This window comes from Ranitomeya imitator, chromosome 1, assembly GCF_032444005.1.
Source record: "Ranitomeya imitator isolate aRanImi1 chromosome 1, aRanImi1.pri, whole genome shotgun sequence".
Taxonomy (NCBI): domain Eukaryota; kingdom Metazoa; phylum Chordata; class Amphibia; order Anura; family Dendrobatidae; genus Ranitomeya; species Ranitomeya imitator.
Window position 1 is genome coordinate 247,895,158 of NC_091282.1, and position 14,242 is coordinate 247,909,399.

Here is a 14,242-nt window from a genome sequence, read left to right on the forward strand (position 1 = left end):
CTTTAGGTTTCCATAGCAAAGCAGTCTTCCTTCCTCATCCGAAGATGGCAAAGAAGCGTCTGAGCATTCATCCTCCTGTAGAGAGGGGCTAGAATCAATCAACATGTCAACACTGATTTTCCCTTGCCGTCTAGTTTTAAGGGAACTTCTGATTTCTTCCCTAATAACCACCCTTAAACTTGATGTACGGAGGGGAGCTTCCTCTTCTAACGTACAGCAAATACAAGCCTGACACAACCTTTTAATATAGCATAGGAAAACGGAATTGTCAGCTACTAGGTGTAGAATCATACACTCACCCAAGGCTGATGGAAGAGTACCGGTTCCGGAGAAGTGCCATGTGATGCTGGGGTGCTTGAACTCTGCTTCCTGCATCCACATCGCTGCTGCGTGAGCGGCTCTTTTCCTGCTGCTCAGGCAACTGCAGGTGCTCAACATCCAATACAGAGGACACTTCACCCCTTGCTGCGGCTTTTTTTTTTTTAAATGAATGCCGCGCTTCTCCTCCCGGTCTTCCCCGGAAGTAAAACTACTTCCGGGTCACAAGCACTCCAGCCCGCATCTGCGCAGAAGCGCCTATGCGACCCAGGGCGGCCTTTCCCAGATACCTGGGATCGCAATATTGCGACCAGACAAGGTGGGGTCTGCATGCAGTACACTCCCGACACTGCTTCCAGAGTCCCCGATTCTGCCGTTCCCGTGGACACCACGCAGAGGCCTGGTGGACCTGGGTAAGAGAAATCCTGCAGGCTCCCGCCGTCTGGACAGGAACCCAAACTGGAGAAGCGAGGGGGACCGCCCCTTTTTAACCTGTAGGTTCCTGTACGGATGGTCGACGGATCCCCTCTGTCATAGTGGGTGCTGTCGATAGTGTTTTTCCTAATTCATGGTAAAATATTTAGCATTTTATGCAGTTTGTAAAAAAAAAAAAAAAAAAACAACCCTCTTCTAAAGACATGCCCCATATCATTTCCATTGCTTTAACCTCCAGGCTTTGCAGTTCTTTGGCTCTAACAATCTTAAGCTGGAAATCAGAGGGAAAATGAGTAGTTGGGAAGGTGTAATTAAATGATTGGCCCCCCAAAGGTGCACAGAGCGCCTGAACTTTATTTGAAGTAATTCTGAATTTATTTTCTTTTTTCATGTTTATTTTAAATAGTTTTACCATTTTCGAACATCAGCTCATCTATAGCATAAGGAAAACAAAAAGAAAAACGACAAGTCAGTCACAGTCTATAGTAGAACAAACTTTTATTTATCGGAAACCATGTCTGAATGATGCTTATGTCAGCAACAACTGAATTTATTTACAATTGTCTAGGGGCCAAACATGCGTTTGCAGCAACTGACATTGTTTTCTCGTAATAGAAGCATCACAGTAAATCGTATTGCACCAAAAGATTATCTGCTTTAGAATTTAATAAGTTACATTATTACAGTGCAAAAGTTACATTTGCACACTTGAAAACAAGATTAAAAAAAAAAAATCCTAAAAACTTATGAAATGGTGACCTAGAGATTTACAACATTCAACATCTGTAGGTTCTGAATGAGTTTATAAATAGGACATGTGCATATTGTACATAGCTGTTTATAAAGGAAATTATACAGTACAGATATCTGGCTACTTACAACTGAAAGCATGCACTACAATGATATTGTACATGAATGGATGACATCTTACATGGTGAAACACAGAAACTTGGCTCGGCTGCTTAGATTATCTTCTCATTCCATTTGTTGCTAGAGGGGCCTCCAACACCGCAGCTCCGGTTTTACCCTCTAGCAGCAAAAGAATCTTTACTGTGCACTGAATAATCAGACGCCTCCATGAAATCTTCCAACACATTTCATTGTGAAGGGGATTTTGGATTTTAGCACTATTTGAAGCGCATGCCTTTTCTTGTCTCCATTTACTTTGAAAGCTGCCTCTAAACACACACATGCACGCAACAAAAAAACCTTACATCGCTGCACAATTGTTTAAGAAGAGGATTACTCCAGTTGTTCTGAAAAGGAAAGAAGAAATAAGACATCAGTGGTTTAGAAGTCTGCAGGACAACAGAATACATTGCACCTGAATCTACATATTGATGAGCCCAAGACTACTCTCTAGGGATATAGCATTTCCCCCATGTATAGGATTATACACAAGCGGTACCCCATATGGTCCTTGCTAGGATTTACCGAATCTCTACACGGAGAAACAAGTCTACTGTAGGATCTTGCGATGCTCGCTCTACTTGTTCATAGTACTCTTACATTTACACGTGCAAAATACATTTTGAAGTTAAACACTGACAAAACGACCCTTTGTTCATTAAAGGGGTTATCTGGTCAGCACATATTGACCACCTACCCGTAGGCAAGAAGCTGTTCTGCAGTACTCTGCAGCGGCTTTTACACACTGAATGGAGATGTGCAGTGCAGCTCTGTTCAATGTGTTTATAACGGGCTGGCACCGGAACGTATAGAAGCTGAGCAGTTTTAGAGACAATTTCCAGACCCCCACTGATCTGATGATGACTATACTATAGATAAGTCATCAATAAGAGGTGATCAGACCACCGCCTTAAAGGGAATCTGTCACCCACAAAATTTGCCTATAAGCTAAGGTCACCAACATCAGGGGCTTATCTACAGCATTCTGTAATGCTGTAGGTAAGCCCTCGATGTAACCTGAAAGATAAGAAAAGCAGGTTAGATTATACTCACCCAGGGGCGGTCCCGTCTGATGGGCGTAGTGGTCCGGCGCCTCATCTTCACACGAGGATGTCCTCTTTGCTTCCTGCCGCGGCTCCTGCGCAGGCGTACTGATGTTCCCTGTTGAGGGCAGAGCAAAGTACTGCATTACGCAGGCCCCGGGCTTCTCTGACCTTTCCCTGCGCCTGTACACTGCAGTACTTTGCTCTGCCATCAACAGGGAACATCAGTACGCTTGCGCAGGAGCCGCGGCAGGAGGCAAAGAAGAAGACGTCATCCTATGAAGATGGGAGGCACTGGACCAGGACCACCCCCTGGGTAAGTATAATCTAAAGGTACCGTCACATTAAGCGACGCTGCAGCGATATAGGCAACGATGCCGATCGCTGCAGCGTCGCTGTGTGGTCGCTGGAGAGCTGTCACACAGACAGCTCTCCAGTGACCAACGATGCCGAAGTCCCCTGGTAACCAGGGTAAAACATCGGGTTACTAAGCGCAGGGCCGCACTTAGTAATCCGATGTTTACCCTGGTTACCATTGTAAGTGTAAAAAAAAACAAAAAAAAAAACGTACATACTTACATTCTGGTGTCTGTCCCCCGGCGTCAGCTTCCCTGCATTGTGTCAGCGCCGGCCGGCCGTAAAGCAGAGCGGTGACATCACTGCTGTGCTTTACGGCCGGCGCTCACAGTCAGTGCAGGAAGCTGACGGCGAGGGGACAGACACCGGAATGTAAGTATGTACTGTTTTTTTTTTTTTTACATTTACAATGGTAACCAGGGTAAACATCGGGTTACTAAGCGCGGCCCTGCGCTTAGTAACCCGATGTTTACCCTGGTTACCAGTGAAGACATCGCTGAATAGGCGTCACACACGCCGATTCAGCAATGTCTGCGGGAGATCCAGCGATGAAATAAAGTTCTGGCCTTTCTGCTCCGACCAACGATGTCACAGCAGGATCCTGATCGCTGCTGCGTGTCAAGCACATCGATATCGCTAGCCAGGACGCTGCAACGTCACGGATCGCTAGCGATATCGTTGTTAAGTTCAGTGTGAAGGTACCTTAACTTGTTTTTCTTATCTGTCAGGTTACATTGGGGGGGCTTATCTGCAGCATTACAGAATGCTGTAGATAAGCCCCTGATGCTGGTAGGCTTAGCTTATAGGCTAATTTTGGGGTGACAGATTCCTGATTACAAAATCATGTAATGTAAAGACATGGCTGTAGTGGTGCTGTAACAGTGATAACAATAATACCAGTGAAGAAATCCACAATGTGGTTCTTCTGTAATCAGCATTTGAAGCATTCTGCGAATTAGACTTTGGTGCAGCAGGACTGGGCTGTACAAGGGGGTCTTCTCCTCCCATTCTGTGATTCCCCAACTCCTCTGCTTGCTTCCGGTCACTACTGAGCTCTGAAACGGGAGGCTTCATTTACAGACCGAAGGCAGGCAGAGGGTCGGGGAATCAAACAGGGAGGAAGAGACCCCCCATACACAGTCCGACCCCTCTGTCCTAAAATCTAATTAGCAGAAAACTTCAAATTATGATTAAAGAAGAACAAAGAACTTTTGTTAAAGAAATAATCAATGTAATTGGTATTACAGCCATGGCGTAACATTACACAATTGTGCCGACAGGTTCTCTTTAAGGGATCTCGTTTGTACTTTGATCTACACGGTCATGTTTTATTCTACATGTATGTAGGTGTAGCAGTTCAAGGGCTGACGTGACCCCTCTCAAAAGAGGTTCTACAGCAGCAAGACTTTTTTTGGCCCTTTTTTGCTTTGAAAGCCTCCATCACAATTTAGCATTTTCCCAGGACAAAGTACAACAATGTGTCTTTTTCTGGCAAAGTAATGGGCTTCAAAAGACAATTGGGGTCGATCATATAGTAGATTCGTCAATGGTATGAATTGTTTTTTTGTAATAAAGCAGAATAAATTGAGATTTATAATTTCCAGTAGGAAGTAAATGTATGGATCAGTTCTCCTATGACGTGAGGGAACCATTATATACGAGTCCATGGACCATGCTGTGCAGTGACTATCCAGAATGTATGCACAGACGGGACCAATATTCTACAGAAACACTGATCCACATTTTGCACATATAAATGATGAATTGTGTAGTGAAAGTTATATAATTTAGACCTAAAATAGAAGCTTTTTTTCTGTTGCTGTGAATATACGTTTCACTGGATGCTCGAACAATAAAAACGAAAATATTTTGTATGTCTCATTTTAGAGAGCACAGTAATAGGTTTCAGGTTACTGAATCTCCATAATACTAAAACCAGAACATATTACTAACATCCAGAATATCATGGAGAAGTAATGTAATACTAATTTAGCCATCAACATGGTTGAAAACGTCAAAGCTTTACTTGGAGGCCAAGTGTAAATGGCTAAACACTGGCAATGTGCTCAGCTTCATATCGGAAGGCTACATCATCGGGTCTGACCCTGCACAACTGGAGATCACAGTGGTTAACAGCATTCATGTGCACAGTGAATATCAATGGCAAACATGTTCATTAGTGTGTGGATGAAGAAGTGTGTTAATTACCCCCAGGGAAAGTAGTAGAGGTGAAAGGTTAAAAGTAGTGACTTCACACATGAGAATACAACCAGCCGTGTATTTAAGTGACCTGTCTGTTCTTATACTGTCTCGTGCTCAACATGAGCAAAGAAAAATGGAGACTGATCCCAATCATTTTATTCTCTGGGATCCAACATCGGTGTATCCAAAGTCACGGCAACTTGTGAGCTCAAGAATGGAAATGACAATTTGAGGAAAAGACTACATTAGATGTAAATGGACCACAAAACATTGAGGAGGCTGGATTACTGAGTAATATGCATTTACATTGCAGACAAAAAACAATTCGTAATGTATCAATGTAACCGATCTTCACGGAATCTTTGAGAATCAGATGTTGCTTCTAAGATGGTAGGCAGGGTGAGAATCATATATATATATATATATATATTTTTTTTTTAACCATGAAGTGGCAAACTAAGCATAAAAGCTATTCTTTTCTCACCTTAGTGGTTGGATCCCCTTTATTAAATGTCATAATGCTTTATTTTTCTGTGGTCATAGTTATGAAGGCTTTTTTTTTTCTTTTACACTACACAAGAGGTGAATGATTTAACAGACTTTACCATATCATGTATGAAACAAAAGCTGGAAGGGGTACAAATCAGAATACATCTTTCCCCCATCCCACTTGACCCTCCCAAAGGACCTACCCATTAAAGTAAATGGCTGCTCACGCTCCCCAGCCCCCACAAGCTTGCTGCCTTGGGGTAACCCTTGACTCCAATCTCTCCTTCAAACCACATATCCAAGCCCTTTCCACTTCCTGCCGACCCAAACTCAAAAATATTTCACAGATCCATACATACATTAAACCAAGAATCTGCAGGGAAAAAACAAAACACAAAAAAAACTTTACTCATCTCCCACCTCGACTTCTGCAACCTCCCGTTTTGTGGCCTCCCTTTTAACACTCTCGCACCCCCCAATCTATTCTAAACTCTGCTGCCCGACTAATCTATTTATCCCCCCGCTATTCCCCAGCCTCTGTCAATCCCATCACTGGCTGCTCCTCATCACACAGAGGCTCATGACATACAACGTCATCCACAACCTGTCTCCTCCATACATCTGTGACCTCGTCTCCCGGTACTTACCTGCACGCAACCTCCGATCCTCACAAGATCTCCTTCTCTACTCCCCTCTTCCCACAATCGCATACAAGATTTTTTCCTGCGCATCCCCCTACTCTGGAACTCTCTACCACAACATATTCTCTCGCCTACCGTGGAAACCTTCAAAACCTACCTGTTCAGACAAGCCTGCTACCTGCAGTAACACTTGATCCACCAAACCACTATGACCAGCGCTACCGTAACCCATCCCTTGTAGATTTCGAGTCCTTGCGGGTTGGTCCTCTCTCCTGTACCAGTTGTTACTTTTATTAAGATTACCGGAATTGTTTTTTTCATTATATTTATATATACCCCTTTTCACATGTAAAGTGCCATGGAATAAATGGCACTATAATAAATAAAATGGGATAGCAAAAAAGGAAACCAGTTTTTTATGGTAGACCAGTAACATTGTGATACCAAATTCATACTGTTTTATTCATAAATTTTGCTTTTATTTCTTATAAAAAAATAAAATAAATAAAGTTCAATGTATTGTGTTCCCATTTTCTGAGACCAATAACTATTTCCCCTGTGAAACTAGGTTATTTCAGGGGCACGCTGTAATTTCTATTGCTGCAAATATGAAGTTTATACAACTGACTGCTTTTTGTTTAAAGGAAACCTGTCAGCAGGATTGTGCACAGTGACCTACACACACTGTCAGGTCAGCCCAGTTATACTGATTAAAATGATTCCTTGGTTTATGAAATCCGTCTTGTGGTTGTTCTTTAATCTTTATCTTCAGTTTTTAGTTAAGGATATGCTCGGAGCGGCTTCATGTGGTGCCCTTATTAGCTATTCATAATGCAGACTGCTGACAGGAGACTGATCCCTCACTGACCTGCCCCCTAGCTTACATAATCCATATCTGTACATTAAAAAAAATTCTGCAAGCAGGTGCCAACAGTGGCACCTGCTCTGCAGCATAATCACTTGCTTTATGTGTGAATAACTGTACTTCATATTATTCAGCTAGAAAAAAAAAATAAAAAAATCAATTGGCAAATGGCACCTGCTGCGCCTGCGCAGTACCAACTGCTGTTTTTTTTCTTCTTTATGTACAGATATTATACAAACTAGGGGGCAGGTCAGTGAGGGATCAGTGACCTGTCGCATTATGAATATCAAATCAGAGCACCACATGAAGACCCCCACAGGCCGTCCCAGAGAACGAGCATATCATTAACACAAAACTGAAAATAATGATTAAACAACAACCACAAGACAGATTTAATCAACCAACGTATCATTTTAATCAGTATAACGGCGCTGATCTGACAAGTGTCTGTACGTTACTGTGCACAATCCTGCGGACAGGTTCACTTTAATTCTTGAAGGGGGGGGGGGGGGTGACAGACAAATGGCACTTTTTTTTTTTTTTTTACGTACCATAGTTTACAGTACAGGTTAATTTTTATACTTTGAAAGAATGGATTGAGAAAATTGAGTAATTTCAACTTGGTTTAATTTTTTTTCCCCTTTAATATGTTGAAAACCTATGACGACATCTACAGTATAGTACAATACATCACCTTTGCAGTATATTATCAAATTAAACTCTTCTGAAGCCACAGGTGAGACCACATATGAGTTCCACCATGACGGTGACAGGAGCCATGACTAGTAAAGTCTGGAGTGCATTAGCCTCTTCCTACAGCCACACCAGCCATGTGCCATACATTTACATCATATATCGGGAAAGGGGTCAAGTCTAATTAGATTAGCATTCACTGAATGGGAACGAGGTCTATGTGTATTTGCATATGCTGCACTTGCGGTGGCAAGATTTAAAATGCGTTCTTCCTGAGGATAGGTGATCAATATCTTCTGACCGGACAAACAGTTTATGACAGGACCAGATCATCTTTAAAAACATGAAGCATGGACATTGTTGCAAACAGGGAGCGTTTCATAAAATCCCTAATAAATCTATAACTATGCCCTATAACAGTGTAGGCTAGTAATAGTGGCCAAATTCACCTATAAATTGAATGCACCTTCAGAAACAAGGTGACAGGATCAAAATATAAACCTATTTATGATCAATAAAAAAAAATTAAAAACAGAAAACAAACAGCTAGGAAAAAGGACAGTATATCAAAGTATCAGCAATTCCTAGCCCATGAGGAACATTAAAATGTTAAGTCAAATGAAGAAAAAACAAAGAACAAGTCTTTAAAAAAAAAATATAAAAAACTTCAAGAACATTCTCAAACATGGCTGCCCAACATTTTCTGGTCCAATGGTCAAATTGCTATGATCGATTGGGAATCTGCTGCATATTAGGCACTAGCTCAGTTTTAAAATGATACTTTTTAGCAGACAAGGCAGATATCGATGACGGATTAGAGACGGATCTCATTATATGCCTGGAAAACTAAGGATTTGGTATTCTAGTAAACATTGTTGCCACGCGGTCCATAAACTTGTTTTCCATTAGTGAAACACTAAGGTTGCACATCGTGCACAGTAAGAATCTAGCATTACCAGAGTAAATCTTTCCCTTAAAATCTCCAACTAATGCAAGAAACCAATAACCTGTCACTACATACAGTCATAGTATGCCAACTAAGATTTACTGTTTTAGGAAGGAAAGTTTTGAAGGTTAAAACAAAACATGAAAACTAATAACCTAAAATCCCCTAAATTAGTCAAGGCACAGAGAACTGGAATTCTCATGCTTAAATTGGAGAATAATTAAAGTAATATACTGTGAAAGATTGATGAAATGCAATGGAAAAAGTAGTAATACAAGCCTTTCTGGCAGCTTTGAGGTTTCAGACTGCACACAGCTTGGTCACTAGGAATGCTCGCTATAATGTCGCCATTTATGGACATAGGAGGCTTCAACCTCTTTCTAGCAAAAACGCTTAAGAGTCAAACTGCTAAAGATGGTAGCTGGATCTTCAGCCAAGTCTAACCCGATAATTACAAAACCGCAATAATGCTTCAGCTAAAAATAATGCCACTGATGAAATACAACGGCAGCTTCACTGCATAGACAAGTCAGGCCTATTCTACCCAATCTGTCCATCATTTTTACATAATGTTCAGCAGCTGAACACAATCTAGCACCAATCCTCCTTTTTGTTAATTTGAATGAACAGAATTAGAACAGTACGCTTTAGTTCCCTAAATGGAATACGAGTCTCATGTCAAACTAATGAATGGTTACAAAAAGAAAGTTGTAGGCATGAGAGTAGTTGGATTTTTTCTCCTCCCCTACCAACCTCATTTATTACAGAGTACGTACTCCCTCACCATCACCAAACAGTAGAAAGCAAAAAGCTTTATACGCAGAAAAAAATGGAGTACACTACACCCCATCACACCCCTCAGAATCTTTCCCTTTTTATTATGCAAAATAAGTGATAGAATTATCAACCAAAACTGCCCTGTTTGCAACAATGCTTATTCCATGCTTATGTGCAAATCACTTGGAAAGGACCCTGACAGATATCTAAACGTTTCCATCATTGGCTTAAAAAGGTGATGGAAAGTACAGCGGATGATTATTATTATTATTGATTTTATTAAGGCCGGGGTCACACTTTCGTGTGCAATGAGAGTCTCTCGCATCAATACCCGGCACTGCGGCCGGCAATTGGGACTGGAGTTTCTGGCTGTATGTATTTCTATGCAGCTGAACGCTCCTGTCCCAAGTGTCGGCAGCAGTGCCGAGTATTGATGAGTGTGTCTCGCATTGCACTCGCGAGTGTGAACCCGGCCTAACTCCAGCAAGCTGATGAGTAAAAAAAATAAAATAAAATGAAAAAACAAAAAGATAAATAAAAACATAAGAGATGAAGGCCTGGATTCAAGACCGGTGTGAACAACGTCCAACCGTGCTGCAGTCAGACTCTCCTAATCCACCAAGAGTTGCCTTGCAGAGTGCCAGAAATTTGATTCCAGTCAATGACTGGAGTAAGTTCTCTGGCACAAGCTACACTACAGCTCGTCATTTTTTTATTCAAGATGTGGAGTCATGGGTCCATTCCAAACATTTTGACAGAGCAGGGCAAAAGTGACATGAAAACTACAAACGTTGCACAATTTTGGAGCAACCTCAAGTTATGCAAAAAAGTTTTGCGACCCATCAGTGTTTTAGGTTAGATTTCTGATGAATTTCTAGTAGAAAGGACCTCTACTCAAACTCATCCCTCATGCTGGCATTTTCTTAACAGTACTTCACTTCTTGTACTCTACATGTCCAAAAAGTTCCACTTACCTGATCAGTACCTGTCCGGAGATCCACTGTGGTCCTTTACTGTGCTGTGGCCACTAGGGTGTCAGGTAAGTGAAACTTTAGGCAAGTAGACCTAAAACCTTGGCCTAAAGCAGCATCTTCAGTCTACTAATAGAATACTATTTTTTTTTTTTTTTTAAATATCCACCCTTACCACACTGTTTTGAACAAAACGGATTATCAAACCTTTCTACAGATGCTTGTCTGGAAAATCCTAATATGTTTGAAGTCGTCAACGCAAGAATGAAACCATTGATTGGGCTTTATAGGTCTTAATGACCAATCTTGGAGGTGTGTGATAATTGCAGCTCAGGTTAGAACCCATAAATCTGGGTAGGTGATCTGAAAGTCAAGCTAAACCCTAGTGGTGGCCTCTATCCCGCTTGTGAAATGTAAGTGTAGGACAGGGACAAACTCAGTGCACAGTATTGGGAAACTTAACCACTTTTATTCTTTAGCAACAATACAGACGGCAATTTCTTGCATCGTTACATGAACCGGCTACGACGGAGTGTTTCAAAAGGCAATGAATACTCACTTTAGTTGAGTGTTGGAAGGCATTTGGAGAAAAACACCACAATTAGGACGGTTAATGACCTAAACTTTGGTGGCTGAGGGAAGTCAACCTGAAAACATGCTCTAACAGTTAAACGATGGTCATTAGTGTCACTTTAAAATAAAAATAGATCTATACAATATGTTCATTTGGTCATGTGCTATTTACAGGTTTTACAAAATAAAACAAAGTTAAATACAAGGTTATTTCCCCCAACGCTGGTTAATGCAGGTTAGAAGAAGAACTTGCAATGATAACAGATGGATGGTTGCTTGCCAACAACTGTGAAATATAATCCAGCTTTATCTTTGCAGTGCAATTTTTTTGATCACACGCGTACATAACAAAATGTTCTATGTAGAAAAAGAAAAATAAGGAACTTATGGTGATAAAGCATTTGTAAGACAAGACATGTTTCTCTGTCCATTAAAAGGTTTTATTCATTATTATTATTATTTTTTACTAGGCTGTGATGCATAGCCCATAGAATGGGCGACAATGGGGGGGAAAAAAAATAGGTCGGCTACAATAAAAATACAATAGACATTTAAATAAATAACCTTAAAAATATTTGGAAGGAAAACATGATTTGAACTTAAATCGGGGAAATCTGCACAAGCAAGAATAGGCATACCTCTTACAGAGAAGAAGACGGGTGTAAACAAGGAAAAAAAAAAATGAAATGACAGACGGGAAAACAAAATACTGACTGAGGTAGCAATTATCTGCTTAGTGCAGAAGAAAAACTGGCTTATGGCTAAATAAAATAAAGCCCATTAGACAGACAGTATAAGGATCTCAAACCAAATCCAGATGACCATGCAGAAACAGATCATGCTTCATAATTTCTGTCAATTAATTGTATACGTTCCCTAAATCTGCTAACAATTTTCTGCAGATAACGTCCATTGGATCAAATTAGAATTCCTTTTCGCTTCCCTTTTTTTGTTTTTTTATTTTAATGAGAATGGAGATTATGAAACCGAACACTGTACATGCTTTTTCCATCTACAAAAAATATTTGCATAAAATAGTGTTAGTCCTCTGTACATATCATTGAACACTACGTGAGAAAAAAAAAAAAAGCCTCTTGTCCGCACTGCTGTCAAGAGGCTTGGGTGGGTCAAATGGGAGCCAAAATGGGAAAATAAGACCTAGTATGAGAAACAAACTTGCCTTCACCAGCACTATGTTCATGTGAAATTTCAGCAGAAATAGACAGTTGCTTTAAACAATAAAAAAAAAAAAAAATAATAAAAAAAATAATGGGTTAAGTTAAACATTTCCATTCTGTAAAAATGTCAGTCAAGACCAAAACATCTCAGTAATGTTAGTGTCGGTGCTGTAAAGCCAGATAACCAAAGGCAAGGTAATCAACACAAACGGCCAAGAAATCCCCTCAGTGCATGCGGAAAAAGTGCACGGTTTGGCTGCAGGCTTTTCACACTCTTTACCAGGTTCCAAGTAGTTACGGGCAAAATATTTAAGGGACTCATCCAGAAGAATAACGGGTAATGAGATTTTCAGCACCATCAACCACTGAATCAAGTTCAACGGAGTAATCTGGAAAATAAGCTATAAAGAAGGGGAAAAAAAAAGAATAGTAAGGAAGGTGTCCGCTCAAATGACCTCATTTATTACCGTCTGTTAGAGTTGGTCTGAATTTATTCTATTGCCCCAACGAAGGTCCGCGGCCGCTGGAATGCGAAAGGGCGTACCGTCTCTCACCTGACCCCACCGGGGCCCTTCTTTCGGTCAGCCAGCCTGCCACCATGACACTGTTGCGTTGTGATGCATGGTTGACGTCAAACCACATCACCCCAAAAACAGCCAATCAAGGAAAGCCATGGATTAAGGGAAGAGGCGGTTCTCCCCTCTCCCATTCCAGTAGCCTCACACTACCATCTTGGCTGGTGAAACGGGAAGCGCGAATCAATTCACACCAACTCTGAGGTCTGGAAAATCTGAACATACCGGTAATGGTTCTACATAGAGAATTAGAAAATGAAGAGACATGGATAAGCAAATCGAGCCCAGAAGCCAAACGTTCTCCCATGGTGGCATTCTCAGAAGGGATTGGTTTTCAGATAAGCTAAGAGAAAGGGAAAATGAAACAGAATCGGCTGTGAGAAATACTATCAGTCTTCCCTCATTCTTCCCATCTGAACAACAATTACATATTAAAAATATTCAGCTTGCAACAGGTTAAAGCACAATCATGAAATCCAGAGACCCAACACCGAATGCTGCTGCTGTCCATACCACTGAACAGAGAGGCTCTTGTACCATTTCACCAAGTTACTTTTAGCTAATATGACTTCATGAGAATAAAGTTGGAGAAGCTACAGCGGTCTAACAATATAGGGGGATTGGCCTTACCACATATTGGGGTTATTTTCTAGCCTCTCAATTTTAACATTTCAGATGGGCTTTGGAGGAGGTACAGGGGGCAGGTTTTCAAGTAACTACAATTAAGGCATGTGATTAGAGTTCTGTTGGACTCTGCTAAATGCCAAAAAAAACTAAAGGCCCTATATCTTTCATGTATAAATTCTTTATTACTAAAAATCCTAGGAGACCCTATGGCTGCAGTTACCTCCAGTTAGGAGAGTGATATGGGACATATTATTTTAAAGTCGTCGGACGAATATTTCTCATTCACAGTATATAACTCCAAAAGTACTATACAGGATTGGCCTCAGGACAGAGGATTGTTGCAGGGAAGATGGTGCAGATTTGGGTCCATATGTCCTATTTACACTTGGGAGGGGGGTGTATGTGTTGTGGAGCGCGAGTTGGGTAGATTGATTTTTTTGTGGTCTTTAAAATTCAAATATCTCTTAGCCCCAAAGTGTGTACGTTGGGGTATGTGGGAGACGTTGGAAATTATCCCCACTACAACTGTATCAAACCACAAAGTCCATGGTTAAACCCTGGTTGGCAAGAACTGCGACGTCAATGGTAGAGGTTGTGAGCTGCTTAAATGCCACCATTCTGAAGGAAAAATGATACATCAAAA

General features: G+C 41.0%; 1 protein-coding gene across 3 annotated transcripts in view; it reads right to left on the minus strand.

The window, feature by feature from the left end:
* Positions 1-1,234: 1,234 nt before the first annotated feature.
* ATP2A2 (ATPase sarcoplasmic/endoplasmic reticulum Ca2+ transporting 2) overlaps positions 1,235-14,242 on the minus strand; it is a 41,526-nt gene continuing 28,518 nt past the window's right edge. Inside the window, exons 19-21 of one of the 3 annotated variants that reach the window (XR_011318586.1) lie at positions 13,198-13,315; positions 11,206-12,798; positions 1,235-2,009 (exon numbers count right to left, since the gene is read on the minus strand). Coding sequence is in view for 2 of the 3 variants with exons in the window: in XM_069755263.1 (XP_069611364.1) it covers positions 12,529-12,798; positions 13,198-13,315 (388 nt within the window). In the remaining variant the exon portion in view is untranslated. Of the gene's footprint in view, positions 2,010-11,095; positions 12,799-13,197; positions 13,316-14,242 lie in introns of those variants that run through there. The other 2 variants (XM_069755275.1, XM_069755263.1) reach the window with 2 other exon arrangements.